General features: G+C 34.2%; 3 protein-coding genes and 1 pseudogene across 3 annotated transcripts; all 4 read left to right on the forward strand.

Moving 5' to 3' along the window:
- The first annotated feature begins 13,701 nt into the window (after nucleotides 1-13,701).
- LOC116104936 lies at nucleotides 13,702-14,834 on the forward strand (annotated as a pseudogene).
- Nucleotides 14,835-15,978: 1,144 nt separating this feature from the next.
- On the forward strand, nucleotides 15,979-18,467 carry LOC116104937 (F-box/kelch-repeat protein At1g57790-like). The gene is made up of 2 exons (XM_031391360.1): nucleotides 15,979-16,057; nucleotides 17,102-18,467. Exons 1-2 carry the CDS (start codon nucleotides 16,026-16,028, stop codon nucleotides 18,204-18,206), a joined length of 1,137 nt encoding a protein of 378 aa, XP_031247220.1. The 5' UTR covers nucleotides 15,979-16,025; the 3' UTR covers nucleotides 18,207-18,467.
- Nucleotides 18,468-19,895: 1,428 nt separating this feature from the next.
- LOC116104955 (F-box/kelch-repeat protein At1g57790-like) lies at nucleotides 19,896-25,451 on the forward strand. The gene is made up of 2 exons (XM_031391380.1): nucleotides 19,896-19,968; nucleotides 24,086-25,451. The coding sequence occupies exons 1-2, from the start codon at nucleotides 19,937-19,939 to the stop codon at nucleotides 25,188-25,190; spliced, it is 1,137 nt and encodes a 378-aa protein (XP_031247240.1). The 5' UTR covers nucleotides 19,896-19,936; the 3' UTR covers nucleotides 25,191-25,451.
- Nucleotides 20,623-22,106, forward strand: LOC116104953 (uncharacterized protein At3g28850). The gene has a single exon (XM_031391379.1). It carries the CDS (start codon nucleotides 20,717-20,719, stop codon nucleotides 21,881-21,883), a length of 1,167 nt encoding a protein of 388 aa, XP_031247239.1. The 5' UTR covers nucleotides 20,623-20,716; the 3' UTR covers nucleotides 21,884-22,106.
- Nucleotides 25,452-25,939: the final 488 nt, after the last annotated feature.

Raw genomic sequence — 25,939 nt, forward strand, 5'->3', positions numbered from 1 at the left:
TACTAGAAGTGCTCCTCAAACTCATCAACCCGATAAGCTTTTGCTACTTTGTAGTATGTCTGAAGGAGGCCAGCACACTTAAACTTTTGTTTTATGTTCTCACCAAGGTGCCTCATACAGAATCCGTGTTGTGCTTGATGGTAAATAGTGGCAATCCCCTTCTTTATAAAGTTGTACCTATCAGATATTATGCACAACTCGTCAGTGTCAGACACTATCGTACATAACTGCTGAAAAAACCCAAGTCCACGACTCGTCATTCTGAGAGTCAACCACACACCATGCAATATGATAGGTGTGATTCTCGCTGTCCTATGCAGTGGCTACCAACAATGTACCTCCATATTTTCCCGTCAGAAAGCAACCATCAACATCCAACACCTTTCTCATGTTTGCAAAACCCCTTATAGCAGAACCGTAAGCAACAAAAAAATATTTAAACATCATATTCCTGTCCCACTTCAAAGTCATTTTGCTACTATTGTTTGTCAACTCAACCATATAATGGTACGCTTCTAATATTGCGTACCCGTGCTCCGGTGTGCCCCTCACAAAATCTTGTGCATTTTGTCTCCCTTTCCAGCATTTCCAGTAAATAACAGCACATCCCAACTCTGTGCGCACAAGTCTCTGAATGTCTTTAGGAGATGGACCTTTCCCTTCAACGAACTGACTTTTGACAAATTGTCCAATAACATCAAGGGACGTTTGTCGATGCTCACCTAAAATATGTCTCAAACTACATGTGTGCTCACGGGTATATGTGCTAAGAATAAATTTTTCCGACTACGCGAACCTTCTACAATAAACCCGCCACTTGCACTTTCGGTCACGACATGCAACCGTCACAGCCAATGAATTTGACTTTTTGGTGATGAACTCAAAATTACCTCTCACGGCAACAAGTTTTAGCTACCTCACCACTTCCTCTTTGTTGTCAAATAAATACCCTATGCGTAACTCCAATCCATCCGTAAAAACATGAGCTGATTCACTACTACCTCCAATTGCCCCCTCTAAACCTGCATAAACGACCATAGTGTTCTCTTCCTCACAATCTACGCCTTCTGCATAATCTGTATTTAAAGGAATCTCTACATCTGTGGGAACATGTATGGGGTCCTCCTCATCAACATTTTCATTCTGCCCCTCATCGCCAACCTCTTCTACAGTCTTATCCTCACCAACCAATTCACCGTCTACTCTTGATTTTTCAACTAAAAAATCAATGGCCTCGTAATTCAAATTTAAAACCAGGCAAATCTCCACCTACTTCCTCATTATCCCCTTCCTTTGAACCAACTTCCAACGGTTTTTCTACAAAAGAAACCCTTAAAATCGGCCTCGAACCATTATCGGCCATATAAATCATATATAACTTCACACTTTCATCTGACTTTAATATAGAAGGAGGTACCTTATAATGTTCAGGAACTCTACTTAAAACATACTTCACAACTATATCACTACGCGAGCAACTCAAATTACCTCTTCTAATTATTTCATCAGTCAACTCATAAAAACTAACCTTTATGCTCACAACAATTGGTATAACTTCTTTGCTCTTTCCAATCCACTTCCACCTACTTTCTTCCTCCACCTACTCACCAAAATATTCAACACTCAAAACAACTTGTCCCATGTGTGATAATAGCCAACTACCTATAATGCAAGAAAAAAAATATTCTTAAATGTTATACTAAGGGTTCAAATATTTTAAAAAGAATCTGCACAGTCGCTTATATGGTCTGTTGTATCACTTAAGCGATCATGGTAATTTAAACTGGATCGCTTAAGTGATAACTTGATCGCTTAAGCGATCGTGTATAAATAACCATGATTGCTTAAGCAATCTTATGCCATTTACTGATCGCTTAAGCGATCTGCTCCTATACACCAAACTTTTACCAGATCGCTTAAGCGATCTTATGCCACATACCTGATCGCTTAAGCGATCTATCTGCTGCATTACCAGACCTACCAGATCGCTTAAGCGATACACCAGATCACTTAAGCGATCCATCGTACCCAGAACACATTTTCAGTGATCTCCACCTACAATCGATCCATCATACCCAGAATAAATTTTCAACAAATTTTGCTCCTTTCAACTTGCATTACATCAAACACAACCNAAAGAAACCCTTAAAATCGGCCTCGAACCATTATCGGCCACATCAATCATATATAACTTCACACTTTCATCCAACTTTAATATAGCAGGAGGTACCTTATAATGTTCAGGAACTCTGCTTAAAACATACTTCACAACTATATCACTATGCGAGCAACTCAAATTACCTCTTCTAATTTTTTTATCAATCAACTCATCAAAACTAACCTCTATGCTCACAGCAATTGGTATAACTTCTTTGCTCTTTCCAATCCACTTCCACCTACTTTCTTCCTCCACCCACTCACCAAAATACTTAACACCCAAAACAACTTGTCCCATGTGTGATAATAGCCAACTACCTGTAATGCAAGAAAAAAATGTTCTTAAATGTTGTACTAAGGGTTCAAATATTTTAAAAAGAATATGCACAGTCGTTTATATGGTCTGTTGTATCGCTTAAGCGATCATGGTAATTTATACTGGATCGCTTAAGCGATAACTTGATCGCTTAAGTGATCGAGTATAAATAACCATGATCGCTTAAGCGATCTTATGCCATTTACTGATAGCTTAAGCGATCTGATCCTATACACCAGACTTTTACCAGATCGCTTAAGCGATCTTATGCCACATACCTGATCGCTTAAGCGATCTATCTGCTGCATTACCAGACCTACCAGATCGCTTAAGTGATACACCAGATCGCTTAAGCGATCCATCGTACCCAGAACACATTTTTAGTGATCTCCACCTACAATCGATCCATCATACCTAGAACAAATTTTCAACAAATTTCACTCATTTCAACTTGCATTACATCAAACACAACCCAACAACCTAAACAACTAAATCAAAACCAAAACCCAAACCCCATCCATTATTAAATCTTTGTAAATTTAAATATAAAATGTAAAGAGGAGATACACATGCTTACAAGAAATGTCAAGAGGAGAAGGAGGGGGATCTTTGGCGGAGAAAATGTTAATGGTGGAGGAAAAAGAAAGTGTTAATGGCGGAGGAACAAGAAGATATAGAGGAATGAGGAAGAAGAAGATGTAGAGGAAGAAGGAAGAAGAAGATATAGAGGAAGAAGGAAGAAGAAGATGTAGACGAATAAGAAGATGCAGACGAAGAAGAAGATGTAGACGAAGCTAAGAAGAAACATCAACCAAGGTGGAGATGCGTTAATGGCGGGAGGAAGAAGAAGGTGTTTGGGTTTGTTTGCAAGAATTCTGGGTTTTTGAGAATATAGTATAATTTTTAAAAGATTACATAATACTTCTTTAATCCTAATTAAGCACTAATCAATTTTAATTACCCTTAATCAATAATATGACTATTTAGTTAAAACTTTAAAACTTGATAGCCTTTTAATTAAATTCAAACTTCAGATGGCCTTTTAATAAACTGCCCCCAAATGAAGTTGGGTTTTAGTTGCGAAATGGAATCAATGCTACCGGCATGCTTTAAATAAAGAATTACAATATTAGTTTTCTTAATCAAAATTTTATGAAGCATCTTCACCCAATAATTAAAATCTAGATTCTACTTAATTAATTGCCCTGCCTCTACTGACAAGATCCAACATATTTAGTGCTACTAAAACAAACCAACCTATACAAAATATATAATTTAGAAGATGGATAATAAATAACAAACATTAGCCTTCATATATCCAAGTCAAGTATGTATTTTAAAATATTATTATTTCTTTAATATTAAATTAAATGAAAAAAAAATGGAAATATTGGTTTTGATATAATTTAGTTTATAGATGCCAACTTAGTAGCCTCTTGCATTTTTAAGTAATATATTATTTAATATCAAAATGATAATTTTAAGATGTTTTTACGTGCAAAAACAAACAATTTAACATTTGTAACTGTAGACAATCAAAAATTCTACGATTGATCCTTGTGACGATGTGGTCACCGACAACCTGCTAGACCTATAAGCAGAGACATAGGGAAAGATAGGATGAACGTGAAGTTCTTGACACCAATGTGGTGTCGGTCGTAGGCACTCCGATGGTCAAGTCAATACAAGTAAAATGAGTCTAAGTAAGGAAAAGAAAGAGTTAGAGTTGATAGAATTCACCACAACCGTGGAGCTATGGCACGACAACCGTCATAGAGTGGTCAAAACTCGGCTCGCTGATGTGAATCAATAACTATATGAGAGAATAAGAATGAAAATATAAGGAGCAAATTAAGTAGTATATAGAAAAGTGAAGAGTGTGTTTTGAGGTCCCTCTTGGGAGGGTCAACCTCGATATTTATAGGCAACTAGGGTGGCTAAAGCTTCCATGAGACTCGAAGTCCCATTGAGGAGTAAGCGTCAACTCTAAGTCTGTTGACTTGGTAAAGACATTGTGATCCCTTTTCAAGTATCGCACTACGTGGCTAGAGACTCTAAGTTAGTCTTGACTCGGTTGAAGGGACGTGGGACCTAATCTATGGAGTGACGAAGAGTTGTGATGTGGGACCTGATCCATGGAGCGACAACAAGTCGTGTGACCAATGGGTTGGGGCATGGGATAGTCCAACCCATAGAGCAACTTGACTCATAGAGCGGCTCGAATCGTAGGTCGATCCAATCTGTAGAGCGGCCCAAGTCACTCCGTAGAGTAGCCTAGCTCATGTAGTGGACAGACTCGTAGAGCGAGCCAGCCCATAGAGCGGACCAACATATAGAATGAGCCATATCACAGAGTGGATCTTCTACGAGACAGGCTTTGATATAGAGCCAACCATAATTGGGTCATGGCGTAAAGCTAACTATTTGTGGGTCGTGGCATAGAGCCAATTGCAGTTAGGCATGATGAAGGCTCAATATGGATTTTTGCCCATACAGTAACCAAACTAATTTATCATTTAGATTCAACTACTCAGATCTATTCAGTTTATAAACTAATTCAACCCTTCAATTTGTGTAAATTTGGAAAAAAAATAAGTATATTATTATTTCCATTTATCATGAAACAACTATGGTTTTACATACCAAATTGTAGGTAATAAGAAGTATATTATTGCCTTTAAGCATGGTTTTAAAACCCGGCCCGGCCCAGCCAGTTGAACCGGTTCAACCGGGAATCGGTGGCTAGACCAAGTCGGTTCATGTAAAAAACCGGAAATAACATTTGACCCGCTTCCACCAGTGGTTGAATCAGTTTTTTTCCAACGAACCACCGGTATAAACTGGGTTGCTACAACAAAATATTCAAAAATAATAAAATTAAAAGTAACCCTTTTTAGCTTTTTTCTTCTCCCTTCCCCATTTTTATTCGACAAAACTAACATAGCAGAGAAGAAAAATAAAAATAAAAACCCATTAAAAATTAAAATCTGCATTTTTTTAGAAAAAAAAAATTTGTTTTTTTGCTGATGTCATGTTGACATCAATATAATGATGTCATAATCTGACCCGCCAATCGGACCATTTGACCCGTAAAACCCGTGACCCGATAGCTTGGCTAGGTTGCCCCCTGGGTCGGGTTTTAAAACCTTGCTTTTAAGTATAAATTTTATACGGGCTTGAAAATTATTTTTAAAGTAGTTCATTAGTAGAAGACATGCATATCTCTAATTGGTTCAAAATTCAAAAGATTAAAATATCAAATTCTCTAGATTCTTTGCCACATAATATCTCTAGGAAAATATTATTAATAAATAACCATTTAAGAAAATGTTTTTGTTAAGTACACGTTAAGAAAATGCAATAAATAAAATAATAATCACGGACAAGTTATCTAATAACCTCCAATTATTATTTGTATGGAAAAATAAGCGTTTTAAAATATCAAAACATTAACTTTTAAATTAAATATATCAATTTCTTAGTCTTATAGCAATGAACAGGCGGCAACCATGTGATATTTTAAAGAGTATTTGTCTTATTACTCACGGGTCTAGCAAATTATTCATTTATATGCCTAACATTACTTGTATCTTTTCAATATCATTTTTTTTTTTACTCGAAATCGTAACATAAGATGTCATATTTATAATATCAAAACATTAACTTTTAAATTAAATATAATTTTAGAAGTAGATATTTAACGAATTGAGACTATTCTTGGTGTATGTCGTCTCCAGTCACACAGTAGGTGGATTCTCAGAAGTATTATACACTTTGCATAATAGGTTGAGCTACTGGTAGGACCGTACGGTTTTATCCTGGGTTTTATCTTGAAAATGCATCTTTAGGTGATGAGGGTGTCATTATATTATATAAGCAATCAAAACCCTCGTCTCCTAATGAATGTTAAAGTTTGATACCAACAACTATACATGAGATAAAAGACATCACTGTTATATATGAAATTGGTAAATTAATTTATTGAATTTGATTTTTCAAACGCAATACTGAAACTCTGTTCTTTCTTCTCTATATTTTTAGTCCATGAAATATATGAGAAACCCTTAATTAGCTATATTAATTTCCGATTAACCCTTTTTTTATATTGATTTTTTGTTTGGTCTTCTTTGAAAAGTTGATTGAGGGCGATATAACTTGCAATGAATAGCAAGTTATAATATATGTTATAGACTCTCATTTATTAAATTATTTTTTTATAATTCCTAAATATTATATCTAATAATTGCTTTGAAAACATCGAACGACTTGGGTTGCTTCATTTACTTAATTTACTGATTTTAAGCTCCATGAAATGACATAAACTTAAAATAATGTTACATTAATATACCATTCAACGCATTAAGGTTTTTTAGTAAATAATTAATTTTGATTTGATTTAATAATTATAATTTCACATCAATCGCTGATTTCATGTATCTATTAACCTATTTAAAAATTATTTAATTTTTTTTTTTTATTCATGTTAAATATTTATAAATGGTGTTATGCAATTAAAAGATATATAGATTCATTCTAATGAAAACAATCAATCTCAAATATATATATATATATATATTGAAGTGACGATTGAATTTGATTAAAATGAGAATAGTTTACATGTGAGCGGTAAATTTGAATAAAACTGAGACAATGAGTTTTACCTACCTATTAATATTTATTTTGTATGTTGTGAGATTGTTTTCTTCCCATTATCAACACTAGATGTAGATATTACTTAATTTAGCGGCGTATGGCCAAGTTGAATTAAATACTGTATACTTAGGAACGAAGACAAAGCAAAAGGTTTGGTTAGTCTGTATAGTTGAGACTTTAAAATAACAAGTCAAAGAAATTAACAATATTTTGGCTTTAATTCACAGCCGCCGAGGAAATAATAATATGAATATGATAAAGCTTCTAGCTTCTAGAAAAGATTATGTTTAAACGTTTAGTTTATTTGTGCCTAACAATCATCAACTAAATATGAAATGTTTGCAACTCGTTTTGGTCAATTTATTAAGCTTTTATAAACTTGATTGATATTACCCTTGAAACTTCCAAAACCACACCACCCACCACCTTTTTCAGAAAGACTGAACTACATCTTTTCACCCGAAGTTTGCCCTAACAACGATTTACTACCCGAAAAGTTTGAAAACGACAATTACCCACCAATCGTTAATATCTATTAGTGAAATTTGTTAATTAATATTGATAGTCAATGTAAAGACATAAATACCTTTTACTATTTGAATTCATATCTCATATTGCATTCGATCGGAATCGTATCCAACTGGGGGCGATTCCGTCGAAATCGCACCACTTACACCTGGACCTCCACCAACTCCAGATTGCCACTAGAACCACCACATACAACCATCACCACCACCACAAATACAAACACTTCCAACCCTTTTACTTCTCTCAATCCAGTCCATTGCCGACGCAGCCGTCGGCCATTCAAAAGGTTCCTCGTTGGTTCTAACCACCAAAATCGATAGGAATCAGCTGCCCAACACTGGTTGAAGGTTCTTTGAGCATTTTCTAGCTTGTTTTTGCACTGTTTCTCGCGACACATCTCCACCCAACCGGTCACCGTTTCAGGCCTAATCTAGCCTAATTCTAGCACTAGGGTGGGAGCGATAGGGTTTGCCAGATTCTGACTGTTTTTTACACCAAAAATCGCTCATGTCACCATCATTCGAACCCCCATCGTCACCTCTTCATAACCCCTCCCTCTGATGGCTCCCCCCGTTTGTCATTCATTGCCCATGACCTGCAACTGCCACCATGAGGCAGTCGTGTTTTACGACCCCAATCCTTTGCAAAACATCAGATTTTTTTGGTATTGAACTGTTGTTTGTTGTTTGCAGTGTTTGTGTTGTTGTTCTATTGTAATTTTCTAGTCACGAGCAACCGACTGCGATTTGACCGGATGGGAAGATGAAGAAGATGAAGATGGGAGGAGGAAGGGGAGATGAAGAAGAAGAATATAGAAGGAGGAGTTTATGGTTTTTTTGTTTTAGATATAGGGTAAAATGACATAATTATTCTTTGACTGTTTTTTAATTTTCATCATATCCTTCTCAGTTAACAGATAAATATTAACGGTTGGTGCATAATTGTCATTTTCAAACTTTTTGGATAAAAGTCTTTAGGGCAAACTTCAAGTGGGAACATGCAATTCGCCCTTTCAGAAACTAAATCCCCCACCCTATCGTCAGTTTAAGTCGTTAAATGGATGTCAAACTCATTAACCGTTGTAAATTCGAATTTGCCCATAGTTATTTGATTTTCACCTTTTTACCCTTAACTTTTTTACAAAATAAAATTGAATTATGGTACATAACTAAACATAAAAAAAAAAATGTAATAAAAAATTTAGAAAACTGAAAAAAAAAATCTTGAAACTAATTAAAAAAATTTAAATAATTCAAGAAAACTAAAAGTTCCACTGACGGCCAAGCAGCGATCGGCGTCGCATGACCTAGGAAGGCCACATTAGTCGTACCTAATGCAACGCCAATCTAGCTTGGCATGGCCAGATTGAGCCACAAAAGCACCGATGTAGCTAGGCATGGCCAAATTGAGCCATTCGAGGCCAGGCATGGTATCAATCTGGCCAAGCTTCGCCAAAACGAGCTATGCCAGTTAGTGACAACCAACCACTTAGTTATTGGTAGTCAACTTTTTTTTTTTTTTTTTTTTTTTTTAACTTGAAAAAGTTTTATAAATTTTGTAAGTTGTAAGTTTTTATTATTAGAATTTTTTAAATGTTTCTCAAACTTTTATACATTTGCTAAATTTTAAAAAATATATATATATGATTTTAAGTTTTCCTAATTGTCTAATATATTTTAGGTTTTTAAATTTTTTTATTATTTTTACTTTCAATTACGTTTACCCTATTTCCAATGATTTTTAGAGTTCAATCATCAAAATTTATTAAGAGTTTTGGTTGTTTGTTTAGTCAGAAAAGTCAGCCGATTGACAGAGATGATTTCGTTCAATGATTTTTTTAAGTTGGTTTGGTAAATGAGAAAGTGAGAGAAAATTGTAATCACTTTCTGTTTCTTCATGAAAGTTACATCCTATACAACCCTCTATAGAGAGTTGTTGTCACTTCCCCAACAAAAAACAAAAAGAGTTGTTGTCATAACTTTTTTTAACTTATTATAAATTTTTTAAATCTAAATTGTATATATGCAAATTGCCATAAAAATACTATTATATCAAAATATTTAACAACTTTTAAACATCATTCTAATTATTTATGGGTTATTATCCTGACCTCCCTGAGGTTTGGATTTGTATCAGTGACACCCCATAAGTGTAAATAGCATCTCAAGCCTCCCTTCACATTTTTTTTTTTTAAATTATCCCATACCTCTTTTTCCACAGTTTACTAACAACTTCCTTACCTGAAAAAATAAGTTCCATAATTGCCCTAATATTTCGTATTCTTTAGTGACAGCTTTAGTTAATTGTCCTTTGACGGTATTGACATGAGTTGAAAAAAAAAAAAAAGAATATAATCTTTTTAAATGTTTATTTAACTTGTATTTTTATTTCATGGATATAAAAAATATACCTTTTATTAAATGCATTAAAAGCATGAATAAAAAATACATTAAGGTAAAAAGGAATTCAACAAGAAGAATAAGAAAAATAAAATAAAACAAAACAAAATAGTAAAATAATATATTTTGGAATTTGAAAGTGATGGCTTGTTATTATATCTCGATATTGAAAATAAGACTACGAAATTATGTATGTAAACGGCAAGAGGTAATGTTAAGTACAAAATAGAAAAATCAGTGTTCTGAATCCCACCCGAACCACCAATTCAATCAATCGAATCAAAGGCTTGGCTGAGCTGGTTACACCAAAAACAATTTTTAGATATTAACCCGCGATTGGACTAGCGGAGTAAAAGCGAACTATCGGTCCAATCGAACCGGTGACAATCGAGTCACCAAAAATTGACGATTCGGTGCTGGTCTCCTCCTTGATTCAGCAGATTCAGGCACCACCACCCCCCACCTAACACCACCATCGGCATCACATTATCTCAGGGGCGTGTTTGTTAGATTTCAAACCCATAGGACTATAGAATTTTGTAAGAGTGATTTGCTATTTCAAACCTGCTGGATATGCTGACTCACCAATTGGATGGTCAACCCTGGAGCCGGCCCTCAATCGGTTAAAGGTGGTCCCAGTTTTAGAACATTGATGGGAATTAGTTTCTCCATCTTGATAGTGCTAAAGGTATTAATCATTAATGATGAGCTGCTCGAAGGCAAGATAATTACTTATTACCCTCATTCAATTAAAAGGGATATGTTAGTAAACAGCGGGAGAGGGAGAGGAGAGATGCTATTCCATACTTGTGGGGTGTCCACTAATTTAAATCAACCTCAAGGGATGTTGGGGATAAAACCATTATTAATTATTCAATTTTTTTTTTTCCGGATTATTTACTAAATGAGTTCCGTAGACTTTCTAGAATTTGGAATTTTTAAGAAACTTTTCTAAACGTTTTTACTCTGCTTCCATCTTCATATTTGTAACTTATGGCTTGAAGTAAACCATTTAAACTGTTTTCTTATGTCATTAATATTTGATTTAGCATAACATTCAATTCTTACCCTTGACATTGTTTGCAAATCATGGCAGAAATTTGTTTTTTCAACCTTGGTTTGGTTTGTTTTTATATTTTTTCTAACGTGGTCAAAATCATAGTTTTTTTGAGTAAATTTTAGGCTCCGTTTGGTTCACAATTTTGTGTTTTTGGCAAATTTTTTTGAAAAAAGTTAAAAAAAAAGTTGAATTGGGCAGGTATTACGATTTAGGATTTACAAATTGATAAATACCCCCTATGTTTGTTTTTTTACAAAACACCCCTTATAATAAACATTAAAAGTTAACAAAAATACCCCCAATCCACCCTCAATACGGACAGCCGGCCACCACCGCCGGAGGGTGGTCGGAGTCGTCGTAACAAAATATTAAAAGTATTTAGGGGTATTTAATTGATTAACAAATTTAGGGGGTTTAAAAAATTTGAATAAAGTTGAATAATATTGTGATGTTTGGGTATTTTACTGTTTAACTTTTTTGAATACTAAAAGTAGTATTCCCAATCAACCAAACGAAGCCTTATTTTTTCTAATTGATTTTGGGGCTGACAGAGAGTTTAAAGGAGAAAACAATTCCATAAATAAAGCCCAAGTTTGAGCCCACATCCAATTAAGACATGAGATGTATAACATTTTCATATGCTAACTCTTTGCTTCGACTTCTTTAATGTGATGCTCCACTTAACTTCTTTCCTAATTTTTTACTAACAAATAAATTAACGAATTAATATTATAATAAAAAGAAACAAAATAGAATTTTTTAAAAATTAACTAATTATTATATTTTTTTTTAAAAAGAGTGATACTATTGGCCCCCACATTTTATCTTAGTTGCACCCCACTACTATTTTTTTTCTTTATTACAGTTTTATCCTTTACGAAAATTACTAAATAAGTTTTTAATTTAAATTTTCTATTTCCTTTTCTACATCATAACCCTAATTTTATTTTTAATAATCAAGATGAAATAAGTTTGATAAGTAACATATATACTTAATTCTTTGGGTTTATTTTGTCATATTTATTATTTTTAACTTTTAATTGATTTACACATTTACATAATTTTTAGTTTGTGATTCTTTAAAAAAAAAAAAAACACACATTTCTGCCAATATGCCACAACTACTTATATGCTTGATAATGTTAAGGAGATTTATATATATATAAATAATATATATAAATATATCTTCCTTATATATATATAATGGTCTTTTTGGAATAAATTAGGATCTATTTAAAGTTAATTTTTAAATAAAATTTATTTAAAATCGTTTTTACTTTTTACAAATAATTTTGGTAATTCAAATAACACACTCGAACCTAAACTTAATAAACTTTAAATTTGGGCAAGATCCACAAATACATGAAGATAAATGGGCCTGTTGGTGTAATCCATTTAGAGCCTTTTTTGAAAATCAAAACTTAAAATTTTAATTTAAAAGGCTTAAATTTTTTTCTTCTTGGTTATAGATTGGGAAATAAATTTTCAATATTTTTTTCACTAAAGGATAAATTAAGGCCAATTTTATAATTTAATTAAAGAAAATCATTTTAATTATTAATTTTTTTTTAAAGGAAATTCTTTATGATTATAATACCTTAATGATATAGATTTGGTCATTGTCTTTCACACTATTGGATTATTACATCTAACTTTCAGTTTCAAGCACAATGTTTCACATTGATTGTTTCAAATTAATAATTGTAATTACACGATGGAAGTATAACATTTAATAATTATTTATAATAGAATGAGTAATTTTGAGACTATATCTACACATATGGAATATGATATCCTAATTGATTTAACAAAACACCAATAAACAAAGAGGATCTACGAGATCATATTTTTCTTAATTTTTTTTTTATGTATAAATAAATTATAAATAGACACTCATTTGTTTACCGCGAGAAAATTAGAGTTTTTAGAATTCACACTTAGAAGTTTCGTAGAAACATCTAAGGACACATAATGGTGATAAATTATTAAATTTACAATAGAAACTGGAAAGGTTATTAACATAATTTTCACCATTCTATAAGTCTAATTTGAAAAAGAATAGTTTTTTCTTATTTTTCTACATTTTTAAGTTGTTAAATTTAAGTCATTTTTTTATGTAATTTAATTTTAAATTTATGGGTAAATGTCATTTTATAATTACATAATAAGTACAACAATCAAACACATCTAAATGTTGTTTATGAAACTCTGTCCTCTAAATGATTTGTGAGAATATACACTCTAAAATATATATTCTCATAATAACACATTTTGGTAAAATAAACAAGTTGTGCGCATTTCGCAAACAAAAATAAATCTGAGTATCAAAAGAAATACAAAAAGTTATGAGGCAAAAACATAAAAATAATGAGGGTTTCCAAGAAAATTGCCCATCACATTCGAAATTTTGACCGTTGGGGCCCGTTCAGACATGATAACCGTTAAGATTCAAATAAACAAAAAATAAAAAATAAAAACATAACTCCTCTGTTGTTGTCTTGTCTTTGCTTCCAATTTTCTCTTCTCCTTAACAACACCACCAACAACGTAAGAAAGAACGTAACACATAGACCAACCCCCACCAACCAATGGGTTGTGTTTCTTCTAAACTCGTCAAGAAAGAACTCCGCCGGGACATCATCCTCAACAACGGCGGCGAGTACGCACCATGTCGTCTCTCTAACTTCCAGCACCTACGGCGTTCTGAATCTCGATAAGGAAAAAAAAACAACCAAGAACAAAACCCATTAAAGAGATGTCTGTGGAGACGAAGAAGAAGAACGTGCAGAGGTCGCCGCCTCGCGGAGAGCCAGAAGTTATCAACGCTTGGGAGCTCATGGAGGGTCTGGAAGAAGAAATGCCCGTTTCGAATCAACCCAAAAAGCCCAAAGTCACGTACTTTACTTCGCGGGTTTGCGGATGTTGAAGGGAAAAGTCCATTGAAGTTCTTCAATCAGTTCGGTTCGCCGAGGAAGGTGAGAAATTTGGAGGTAAAGAGATAATGTTCGTTGATGGAGTGTGACTGTCCAATAAATCAGAATTAGCCCGAGATCGATCTTGAAAGTGAATAATTTTCAAGAGAGTTCGTGCAGAAAGTGTGTGAATTGAGTTTGCCCGGGAAAAAGAGAGTTATAGTCCTCTGTTTGATCCGGAGCTTGTTAGAGTTACGAGAGAGAATTATCAGAAGAGAAAGAGCATGTCAAAAGGGTCATTTTACCAACATTTACTACTCGAAAGGCGAAGATTTCTTCGGATTCTATCCTTGAATCTTTCAAAAAGAAGTGTCCTCCGGGTGGTGAAAATGCTGTCGTGATTTACACCCACCCATTGAGAGGAATAAGAAAGACATTGAGGAGTGTAACAACGTGAGGTCCATCATTGAATCACATCAAATACAGATGTTCGAGCGCGACATATCGATGGATTCAGGGTTTAAGGAGGAGTTAAGAACGTAATGGAGACAAAAAAGTGAAAGTTCCACTTGTGTTTTGAAAGGAAGGCTGGTTGGAGGTGTGATGAGGTAGTGAAGTGGAGAGAAGGGAAATTGGGGATTTTGTTTGGGGAATACCGAAGGCTATGGGCGGATGTGAAGGATGTGGTGGAGTGAGATTTGTGATGTGTATGGATGTAATGGAGCTGTAAATTGGATGAAGAGCAGAAGAAATGATGAAGTGGTGAGTGTAATGAAAATGGGCTTTTACAATGCCCTATTTGCTGTTAATTTATTAACTTTCTGGATTGATTTTGAGCTTTTTAGGTGAGAATGTGTGTAAACAAAGGTCCTATTTTTTGGGGGTTCTAAATTGGGTTTTAGGCCTCCCCATTTCATCATGTGTGGTGTTGTTTTGATCCCTTGATTGGACACGTTTGTTGTTGCATATGAATGATTTTTTCCTATTAATGGAAGAATGATTTGATTTAGTTATTTCAATTAGAGATTTATCTTCGTGTTTCAATCTCTTTAATTATTGAGTGGATACTTCTGTTATTTAGAGGTTGGAAATGTCTGCCCCCGACCGGATTCAAGGCTTTCACAAAAAAAAAAAAGATAAAGTTGGAAGGTAAATGTTTTTCATTTCAGTCACAAAACCAAGAAAGAAAAGCAAACAAGGAAATTCCATTATCAAAAGTGATAGTTTTGATTATTAATAAATATTGGCATGGCATCACCCTGTAAAATTTGATTAAATCTAATAATATAAAAATCAGTCTATAATACAAAATATGTTATTTATATAATTTTTTTATGAGATCGCTCTCATCCATTCCGTTCAAAACGTTTGTGTGTAAAAACTTCATTAAAATATCAAAAACTCTTTTGAAAATATTCTCTTACAAAATTGTAAAAAAAAAAAAAAATTATATAAATATTTTTAACACTTTTTGAACATAATAGATGAGTTAATACTAATGTAACATTGTGCAAAAACGAAATAAAACATCTTTTCGGATGACAAATCTTTCAACCATTAAGGTTAGTTATACTCAAAGTGTCTTGTATCAAGTCTTTAGTCCATAGACCTTATAGGCCTACTTCAATAGGGACTTGAATATCTTAAATACCTGAAAAAAAAAAAAATGAAATAATTTTTTTGTTTTTGATGTTACCCTAAAGCAAAATACTTTTTTACAATAATAAATTTTTCATTTATAGTCGTTGAGCTGAGTCCATTTCTCCCACTAAAGTAACCAACAGGAGTCCGCCATATCATAGAAAGTCAACAAAATAGGCCAAATGAACAGCTTGTTGCTGATGTAGCATGAGCTCTTTCGTAGCTGATTTCAGTTAGACTTTACACGTGTTGCGTTCTCACTATCACTTAAACATATAACTGTCGCTCTCTTTTCTTTCCTTTCTCTTCACTTCTCTTTTTATTTTAACTGAAGAATTTTGCTTCCATTGGTGCGCACTATGGCTGGGAAAAAGAGAAGGAAACTGAAACTGTAAGTCGTTTTATTACTTTCAAGTGAATTTTCTTTTAGCTTTACTTAATTTTATTTGCTAAATGTTGTGTATTTCACATATTGATTCTAGGGTTACAGAAATTAGATAATGGAATTAATTGTTGGCATTGAAATTCAATTAGTGAAAATTAAACTCAATTATCAGTGTTTTAATGTGGTTTTGAATTGGGTTTCAGTTTGCGCTCATGTTGGAAATGATTTTAGGGGTTTAGGGAGTTGGGCAATCTGGGGTTTTTAGGGCTAATGTGTATTGATGAATTTGAAGTTTATGAATCGAAGTGACATTGAACTATTTGATAGTTTTTTCCATGTGGGTTTTTGAATGTGGTCATGTTTTGATCATAGTGTTATTGTGGCTGTTGTGAGTTGTGAGTTGTGATTGTTTGAATACAATTGGAGAGAGATATTGTTTAAATGTTGACTGGAATAAATTTTTGGAGGCTTTGGAGCATTGTCGCGGTCGTGACTGCAATTTGATCGGTTGGAATTTTCAAAGGTTCATCTTTGTGCATCGGAGTTCCGTTCTGAGTCACATAGTTTATTTCTGGTGGATAAAGTATGTTGCAGGTTCATAAATCACTTGTTCAAAAATCAAGGGTACTGCAGTAACTATTGTCACAATATGTTGCTATACTGTAAATATTTTTTCTGATGCTAGCTGTCATAATGGTCACTGCCCCTTAATTTTCAATAATTTATGTGAATATTGGGGTGTGCCTATAGTGATTTCCCTTTAAGTTTGTCAGACATGAACTGTTTGTTTCTAGGAATTGGATGTTTTTAGTGATGCCCATAGGTAGCTGATAAGTCATACTGCATTGAATGAGTTTGGAATTGAGATTACTGAGATTGATGTGAAATTTCAATAAAATATTGCTTCCTTTTTGGAGTATTTGATTTTTCGTTCTTAAGTATGGTTATAATCTCTTTGAGATCAAGGTCTGTTTTAAATATCTCCTTTTTAGAATATTTTAGCTGATACCAACTTTTAAGTCATTAATGAGGTTCTGTTGGACTTTGTAGCTTAGCTGAAACAGGATCAGATGGTGAAAGAATGGTTTCAGATGAGAAGAAAGAGAACCTGGAACTACGAAACTGGTCCGACCTTCCTCCTGAACTTTTGGAACTGATAATGTCCCGTCTAACATTAGAGGCTAACGTTCGTGCCTCAGTTGTATGCAAAAATTGGCATGGCCCAGCCGTTTCTGTTCGGGTGGTAAACCAATCACCATGGCTCATGTACTTCCCTAGATATGGCAACTTGTATGAGTTCTATGATCCTTCTCGGAGGAAGACCTACTCCTTTGAGTTACCAGAGCTGTATGGATCTAGGGTTTGTTACACTAAAGATAGTTGGTTATTGCTATACAAAATGAGAACTCATCGTGTGTTCTTCTTCAATCCCTTCACTAGGGATATGATCAAACTGCCAAGATTTGAGTTGACATATCAGATTGTTGCCTTCTCGTGTGCCCCAACATCTGCCGATTGTGTAGTTTTCACGGTGAAGCACATCAGTCCAACAGTTGTTGCTATCAGCACTTGTCATCCAGGGGCAACAGAATGGGTTACTAATAATTATCAAAATCGGCTTCCTTTTGTTAGTAGTATTTGGAATAAGCTTGTTTTCTGCAATGGACTATTTTATTGTTTAAGTCTCACTGGTTGGTTAGGGGTTTATGATCCATTGAAGCGTGATTGGGGTGTTCTTGTTGTGCCCCCACCCAAGTGTCCTGAAAACTTTTTCGCCAAAAATTGGTGGAAGGGGAAATTTATGGCTGAAAGCAAAGGAGACATTTTAGTTATTTATACATGTTGTAGTGAAAATCCCATTGTATATAGGCTAGACCTGTTAAACATGGTCTGGGAAGAGATGAAAACCCTTGATGGTGTGACACTTTTTGCAAGTTTCTTGTCATCTCATTCAAGAGCTGACCTTCCGGGAATAATGCGGGACAGTGTGTACTTCTCAAAAGTTCGTTTCTTTGGAAAGCGTTGCATATCATACTCTCTCAATGATTGTCGATACTATCCTCGTAAGCAGTGCTATGACTGGGGAGAGCAAGATGCCTTTGAGAACATTTGGATCGAACCACCTCAGGGGCAGGACATCTTGCCTTTCATTTGAAGAAAACCAAAGAAACAAGTGAATATTCTCCAGTTAAGATTTTATGGCAAGCTCATTTATCTCTTATCTCTTGTTATAAGTTAATTTTAACTGTATTAGAATGCTATTGATGCTCTATGTATAAGTAGTTGCTACCTTATGACTCTGCAAAGTAACAGCATTGAACTGAAGTCAATGTGCACTTTGTACCAGTAGATGCTCCTGGAAAAATTCATGTATTGTTGAATTTTCTTAATATAAATTTCTATTTAGTTTTGTTGATGCTAAGTCAGTATGCACCAATTCTTGACGGTGCAAATCCCTTTGATTAAGTTATTTTGAACTATATTGAGTACAGATTGCCTTGTGCTGTTCAGTTCTAAAGATTTTGTTAATGGGGTTTTACTTGCTTTCTATTTTTATATAACAGTTGATATAATGAATTAGACCCAGTAGAGCTCTAAATGATACCGTGACATTGAATATTTTATCTTCCCTTTCGATGTAAGATTTGATTTATCACATAGATTTTCTTCCATCTTTGTCTTTCCCTGTTGAATTGAGTTTGCACTTGAGATTGTACTGATAAAATATTTTGATTTTACCTTTAATGTATTAATGATGGTATGGTTCTTGCAATTGCATGGAATACTGAACAAATTAGTCTGTTGAATCTTCTCGGTTACAACCATTGCATAAAGTGTACCAAATGGATGACAAACCTTAATCATTAAATGACCAGTCTGATGTCCATTGCTCTAAAAAGGGTGTAGCTTTGGTGATAAAGGCGTGTTTCAATCTCTTTAATTATTGAGTGGTACTTCTTTATTTAGAGGTTGGAAATGTCTGCCCCCGACCGGATTCAAGGCTTTCACAAAAAAAAAAAAGATAAAGTTGGAAAGGAGTAAATGTTTTCATTTTATCACAAAACCAAGAAGAAAAGCAAAGAAGGAAATTCCATATTAGTTACTCTCAACTGTGCAAAAGTGATAGTTTTGATTATTAATAAATATTAAGCTTGGCATGGCATCACTCTGTAAATTTGATTAAATCTAATATATAAAAATCAGTCTATAATACAAAATATGTTATTTATATAATTTTTTATGAGATCGCTTAGTTTTACTCATCCATTTTGTTCAAAACGTTTGTGTGTAAAAACTTCATTAAAATATCAAAACTCTTTTGAAAATATTCTCTTACAAAATGTAAAAAAAAAAAAATTATATAATATTTTTAACACTTTTTGAACAAATAGATGAGTTAATACTATGTAACATGTGCAAAAACGAAATAAAATCTTTTCGGATGACAAATCTTCAACCATTAAGGTTAGTTATACTCAAAGTGTCTTGTATCAAGTCTTAGTCCATAGACCTTATAGCCTACTCATAGGACTTGAATATCTTAAATACCTAAAAAAAAAAAAATGAAATAATTTTTTTGTTTTTGTGTTACCCTAAAGCAAAATACTTTTAACATAATAAATTTTTCATTTATAGTCGTTGAGCTAAGTCCTTCTTTCACTAAATGTAACCACGGAGTCCGCCATACATAGAAATCAACGAATAGGCCAAAGAACACTTGTTGCTGATGTAGCATGAGCTCTTTCGTAGCTGATTTCAGTTAGACTTTACACGTGTTGCGTTCCACTATCACTTAAACATATAACTGTCGCTCTCTCTCTTCTTTCCTTTCTCTTCACTTCTCTTTTTATTTTAACTGAAGAATTTTGCTTCCTTTGTGCCACTATGGCTGGGAAAAAGAAGAGGAAACTGAAACTGTAAGTCGTTTTTACTTTCAAGTGAATTTTTTTAGCTTACTTAATTTTATTTGCTAAATGTTGTGTATTTCACATATTGATTCTAGGGTTACAGAAATTAGATAATGGAATTAATTGTTGGCATTGAAATTCATTAGTGAAAATTAAACTCAATTATCAGTGTTTTAATGTGGTTTTGAATTGGGTTTCAGTTTGCGCTCATGTTTGGAAATGTTTTAGGGTTAGGGAGTTGGGCAATCTGGGGTTTTTAGGGCTAATGTGTTTGATAATTTGAAGTTTATGATCGAAGTGACATTGAACTATTTGATAGTTTTTTTCATGTGGGTTTTTGAATGTGGTCATGTTTGATCATAGTGTTATTGTGGCTGTTGTGAGTTGTGAGTTGTGATTGTTTGAATATAATTCTCATAAATAACACATTTTGGTAAAATAAACAAGTTGTGCGCATTTCGCAAACAAAAATAAATCTGGAGTATCAAAAGAAATACAAAAAGTTATGAGGCAAAAACATAAAAATAATGAGGGTTTCCAAGAAAATTGCCCATCACATTCGAAATTTTGACCGTTGGGGCCCGTTGCAGACATGATAACCGTTAAGATTCAAATAAACAAAAAAATTAAAAAAAAAAAACATAACTCCCTCTTGTTGTTGTCTTGTATTTGCTTCCAATTTTCTTCTTCTCCTTTAACAACACCACCAACAACGTAAGAAGAGAACGTAACACATAGACCAACCCCCACCAAACCAATGGGTTGTGTTTCTTCTAAACTCGTCAAGAAAGAACTCCGCCGGGACATCATCCTCAACAACGGCGGCGAGTACGTCAACCATGTCGTCTCTCTAACTTCCAGCACCTACGGCGTTCTGAATCTCGATAAGGAACAAAAACAACAACCAGAACAAGAACCCATTAAAGAGATTGCTGTGGAGACGAAGAAGAAGAACGTGCAGAGGTCGCCGCCTCGCGGAGAGCCAGAAGTTATCAACGCTTGGGAGCTCATGGAGGGACTGGAAGAAGAAATGCCCGTTTCGAATCAACCCAAAAAGAGCCCAAAGTCACGTACTTTACTTCGCGGGTTTGCGGATGTTGAAGGGAAAAGTCCATTGAAGTTCTTCAATCAGTTCGGTTCGCCGAGGAAGGTGAAGAAATTTGGAGGTAAAGAGAATAAGGTGCGTGTTAATGGAGTGGTGACTGGTCCAATTAAATCAGAATTAAGCCCGAGATCGATCTTGAAAGTGAATAATTTTCAAGAGAGTTCGTGCAAGAAAGTGTTGAATTTGAGTTTGCCCGGGAAAAAAGAGAGTTATAGTCCTCTGTTTGATCCGGAGCTTGTTGAAAGTTACGAGAGAGAATTATCAGAAGAGAAAGAGCATGTCAAAAGGGTCATTTTACCAACATTTACTACTCGAAAGGCGAAGATTTCTTCGGATTCTATCCTTGAATCTTTCAAAAAGAAGTGTCCTCCGGGTGGTGAAAATGCTGTCGTGATTTACACCACCACATTGAGAGGAATAAGAAAGACATTTGAGGAGTGTAACAACGTGAGGTCCATAATTGAATCACATCAAATACAGATGTTCGAGCGCGACATATCGATGGATTCAGGGTTTAAGGAGGAGTTAAGAACGTTAATGGAGACAAAAGAAGTGAAAGTTCCACTTGTGTTTGTGAAAGGAAGGCTGGTTGGAGGTGTTGATGAGGTAGTGAAGATGGAGGAGGAAGGGAAATTGGGGATTTTGTTTGAGGGAATACCGAAGGCTATGGGCGGATGTGAAGGATGTGGTGGAGTGAGATTTGTGATGTGTATGGAGTGTAATGGAAGCTGTAAAATAATGGATGAAGAGCAGAAGAAAATGATGAGATGTGGTGAGTGTAATGAAAATGGGCTTTTACAATGCCCTATTTGCTGTTGATTTTATTAACTTTCTGGATTGATTTTGAGCTTTGTAGGTGAGATATGTGTAGAACAAAGGTCCTATTTTTTGGGGGTTCTAAATTGGGTTTTAGGCCTCCCTCATTTCATCATGTGTGGTGTTGTTTTGATCACTTGATTGGACACGTTTGTTGTTGCAATATGAATGTAGATATTTCCTATTAATGGAAGAATGATTTGATTTAGTTATTTCAATTAGAGATTTTATCTTTGGTGTTTCAATCTCTTAATTATTGAGTCGGTACATTTCTTTGTTATTTAAAGGTTGGAAATGCCTCTCCCTCAACCTTGGTAGGATTAAAGCTTTCACAAAAAAAAAAAAGATAAAGTTGGAAAGGAGTAAATGTTTTCATTTAGTCACAAAACCAAGAAAGAAAAGCAAAAAGAAATTCCCTTAATCAAAATTGATAGTTTGATTATTAATAAATATTGGCATGGCATCACCCGTAAAATTTGATTAAATCTAATAATAAAAATCAGTCTATATACAAATATGTTATTTATATAATTTTTTTATGAGATCGCTCTCATCCATTCCTTCAAAACGTTTGTGTGTAAAAACCCATTAAATATCAAAAACTCTTTTGAAAATATTCTCTTACAAAATTGTAAAAAAAAAAATTTATATAAATATTTTTAAACTTTTTGAACAAATAGATGAGTTATACTAATGTAAAAACGAAATAAAATATCTTTGAAGATGATAAATCCTTTAACTACTAAAGTTAGTTATATTTAAAGTAACTCATGTGACCTGAATATCTTAAATACCTACAAAAAAAAAATGAAATAATTTTTTGTTTTTGATGTTACCCTAAAGCAAAATACTTTTTACAATAATAAATTTTTCATTTATAGTTCGTTGAGCTGAGTCCATTTCTCCCACTAAAGTAACCAACAGGATCCGCCATATCATAGAAATCACAAAATAGGCCAAATGAACAGCTTGTTGCTGATGTAGCATGAGCTTTCGTAGCTGATTTCAGTTAACTTTACACGTGTTGTGTTCTCACAATCACTTAAACATATAACTGTCGCTCTCTCTTTCTTTCCTTTCTCCTTCACTTCTCTTTTATTTTAACTGAAAATTTTGCTTCCTTGTGGTGCCACTAGCTGGGAAAAGAGAAGGAAACTGAAACTGTAAGTCGTTTTGTTACTTTCAAGTGAATTTTTTTTAGCTTTACTTAATTTATTTGCTAAATGTTGTTTTTTCACATATTATTCTAGGGTTACAGAAATTAAATAATGGAATTAATTGTTGGCATTGAAATTCAATTAGTGAAAATTAAACTCAATTTTCAGTGTTTTAAATGTGGTTTTGAATTGGGTTTTCAGTTTGCGCTCATGTTGGAAATGATTTTAGGGGTTTAGGGAGTTGGGCAATCTGGGGTTTTTAGGGCTAATGTGTATTGATGAATTTGAAGTTTATGAATCGAAGTGACATTGAACTATTTGATAGTTTTTTTCATGTGGGTTTTTGAATGTGGTCATGTTTTGATCATAGTGTTATTGTGGCTGTTGTGAGTTGTGAGTTGTGATTGTTTGAATATAATTGGAGAGAGATATTGTTTCAATGTTGACTGGAATAAATTTTTGGAGGCTTTGGAGCATTGTCGCGGTCGTGACTGCAATTTGATCGGTTGGAATTTTCAAAGGTTCATCTTTGTGCATCGGAGTTCCGTTCTGAGTCACATAGTTTATTTCTGGTGGATAAAGTATGTTGCAGGTTCATAAATCACTTGTTCAAAAATCAAGGGTACTGCAGTAACTATTGTCACAATATGTTGCTATACTGTAAATATTTTTTCTGATGCTAGCTGTCATAATGGTCACTGCCCCTTAATTTTCAATAATTTATGTGAATATTGGGGTGTGCCTATAGTGATTTCCCTTTAAGTTTGTCAGACATGAACTGTTTGTTTCTAGGAATTGGATGTTTTTAGTGATGCCCATAGGTAGCTGATAAGTCATACTGCATTGAATGAGTTTGGAATTGAGATTACTGAGATTGATGTGAAATTTCAATAAAATATTGCTTCCTTTTTGGAGTATTTGATTTTTCGTTCTTAAGTATGGTTATAATCTCTTTGAGATCAAGGTCTGTTTTAAATATCTCCTTTTTAGAATATTTTAGCTGATACCAACTTTTAAGTCATTAATGAGGTTCTGTTGGACTTTGTAGCTTAGCTGAAACAGGATCAGATGGTGAAAGAATGGTTTCAGATGAGAAGAAAGAGAACCTGGAACTACGAAACTGGTCCGACCTTCCTCCTGAACTTTTGGAACTGATAATGTCCCGTCTAACATTAGAGGCTAACGTTCGTGCCTCAGTTGTATGCAAAAATTGGCATGGCCCAGCCGTTTCTGTTCGGGTGGTAAACCAATCACCATGGCTCATGTACTTCCCTAGATATGGCAACTTGTATGAGTTCTATGATCCTTCTCGGAGGAAGACCTACTCCTTTGAGTTACCAGAGCTGTATGGATCTAGGGTTTGTTACACTAAAGATAGTTGGTTATTGCTATACAAAATGAGAACTCATCGTGTGTTCTTCTTCAATCCCTTCACTAGGGATATGATCAAACTGCCAAGATTTGAGTTGACATATCAGATTGTTGCCTTCTCGTGTGCCCCAACATCTGCCGATTGTGTAGTTTTCACGGTGAAGCACATCAGTCCAACAGTTGTTGCTATCAGCACTTGTCATCCAGGGGCAACAGAATGGGTTACTAATAATTATCAAAATCGGCTTCCTTTTGTTAGTAGTATTTGGAATAAGCTTGTTTTCTGCAATGGACTATTTTATTGTTTAAGTCTCACTGGTTGGTTAGGGGTTTATGATCCATTGAAGCGTGATTGGGGTGTTCTTGTTGTGCCCCCACCCAAGTGTCCTGAAAACTTTTTCGCCAAAAATTGGTGGAAGGGGAAATTTATGGCTGAAAGCAAAGGAGACATTTTAGTTATTTATACATGTTGTAGTGAAAATCCCATTGTATATAGGCTAGACCTGTTAAACATGGTCTGGGAAGAGATGAAAACCCTTGATGGTGTGACACTTTTTGCAAGTTTCTTGTCATCTCATTCAAGAGCTGACCTTCCGGGAATAATGCGGGACAGTGTGTACTTCTCAAAAGTTCGTTTCTTTGGAAAGCGTTGCATATCATACTCTCTCAATGATTGTCGATACTATCCTCGTAAGCAGTGCTATGACTGGGGAGAGCAAGATGCCTTTGAGAACATTTGGATCGAACCACCTCAGGGGCAGGACATCTTGCCTTTCATTTGAAGAAAACCAAAGAAACAAGTGAATATTCTCCAGTTAAGATTTTATGGCAAGCTCATTTATCTCTTATCTCTTGTTATAAGTTAATTTTAACTGTATTAGAATGCTATTGATGCTCTATGTATAAGTAGTTGCTACCTTATGACTCTGCAAAGTAACAGCATTGAACTGAAGTCAATGTGCACTTTGTACCAGTAGATGCTCCTGGAAAAATTCATGTATTGTTGAATTTTCTTAATATAAATTTCTATTTAGTTTTGTTGATGCTAAGTCAGTATGCACCAATTCTTGACGGTGCAAATCCCTTTGATTAAGTTATTTTGAACTATATTGAGTTCAGATTGCCTTGTGCTGTTCAGTTCTAAAGATTTTGTTAATGGGTTTTTACTTGCTTTCTATTTTTATATAACAGTTGATATAATGAATTAGACCCAGTAGAGCTCTAAATGATACCGTGACATTGAATATTTTACCTTCCCTTTCGATGTAAGATTTGATATATCACATAGATTTTCTTCCATCTTTGTCTTTCCCTGTTGAATTGAGTTTGCACTTGAGATTGTACTGATAAAATATTTTGATTTTACCTTTAATGTATTAATGATGGTATGGTTCTTGCAATTGCATGGAATACTGAAAAAATTAGTCTGTTGAATCTTCTCGGTTACAACCATTGCATAAAGTGTACCAAATGGATGACAAACCTTAATCATTAAATGACCAGTCTGATGTCCATTGCTCTAAAAAGGGTG

This window comes from Pistacia vera, unplaced genomic scaffold (genome assembly GCF_008641045.1).
Source record: "Pistacia vera cultivar Batoury unplaced genomic scaffold, PisVer_v2 Contig489, whole genome shotgun sequence".
Classification (NCBI taxonomy): Eukaryota; Viridiplantae; Streptophyta; class Magnoliopsida; order Sapindales; family Anacardiaceae; genus Pistacia; species Pistacia vera.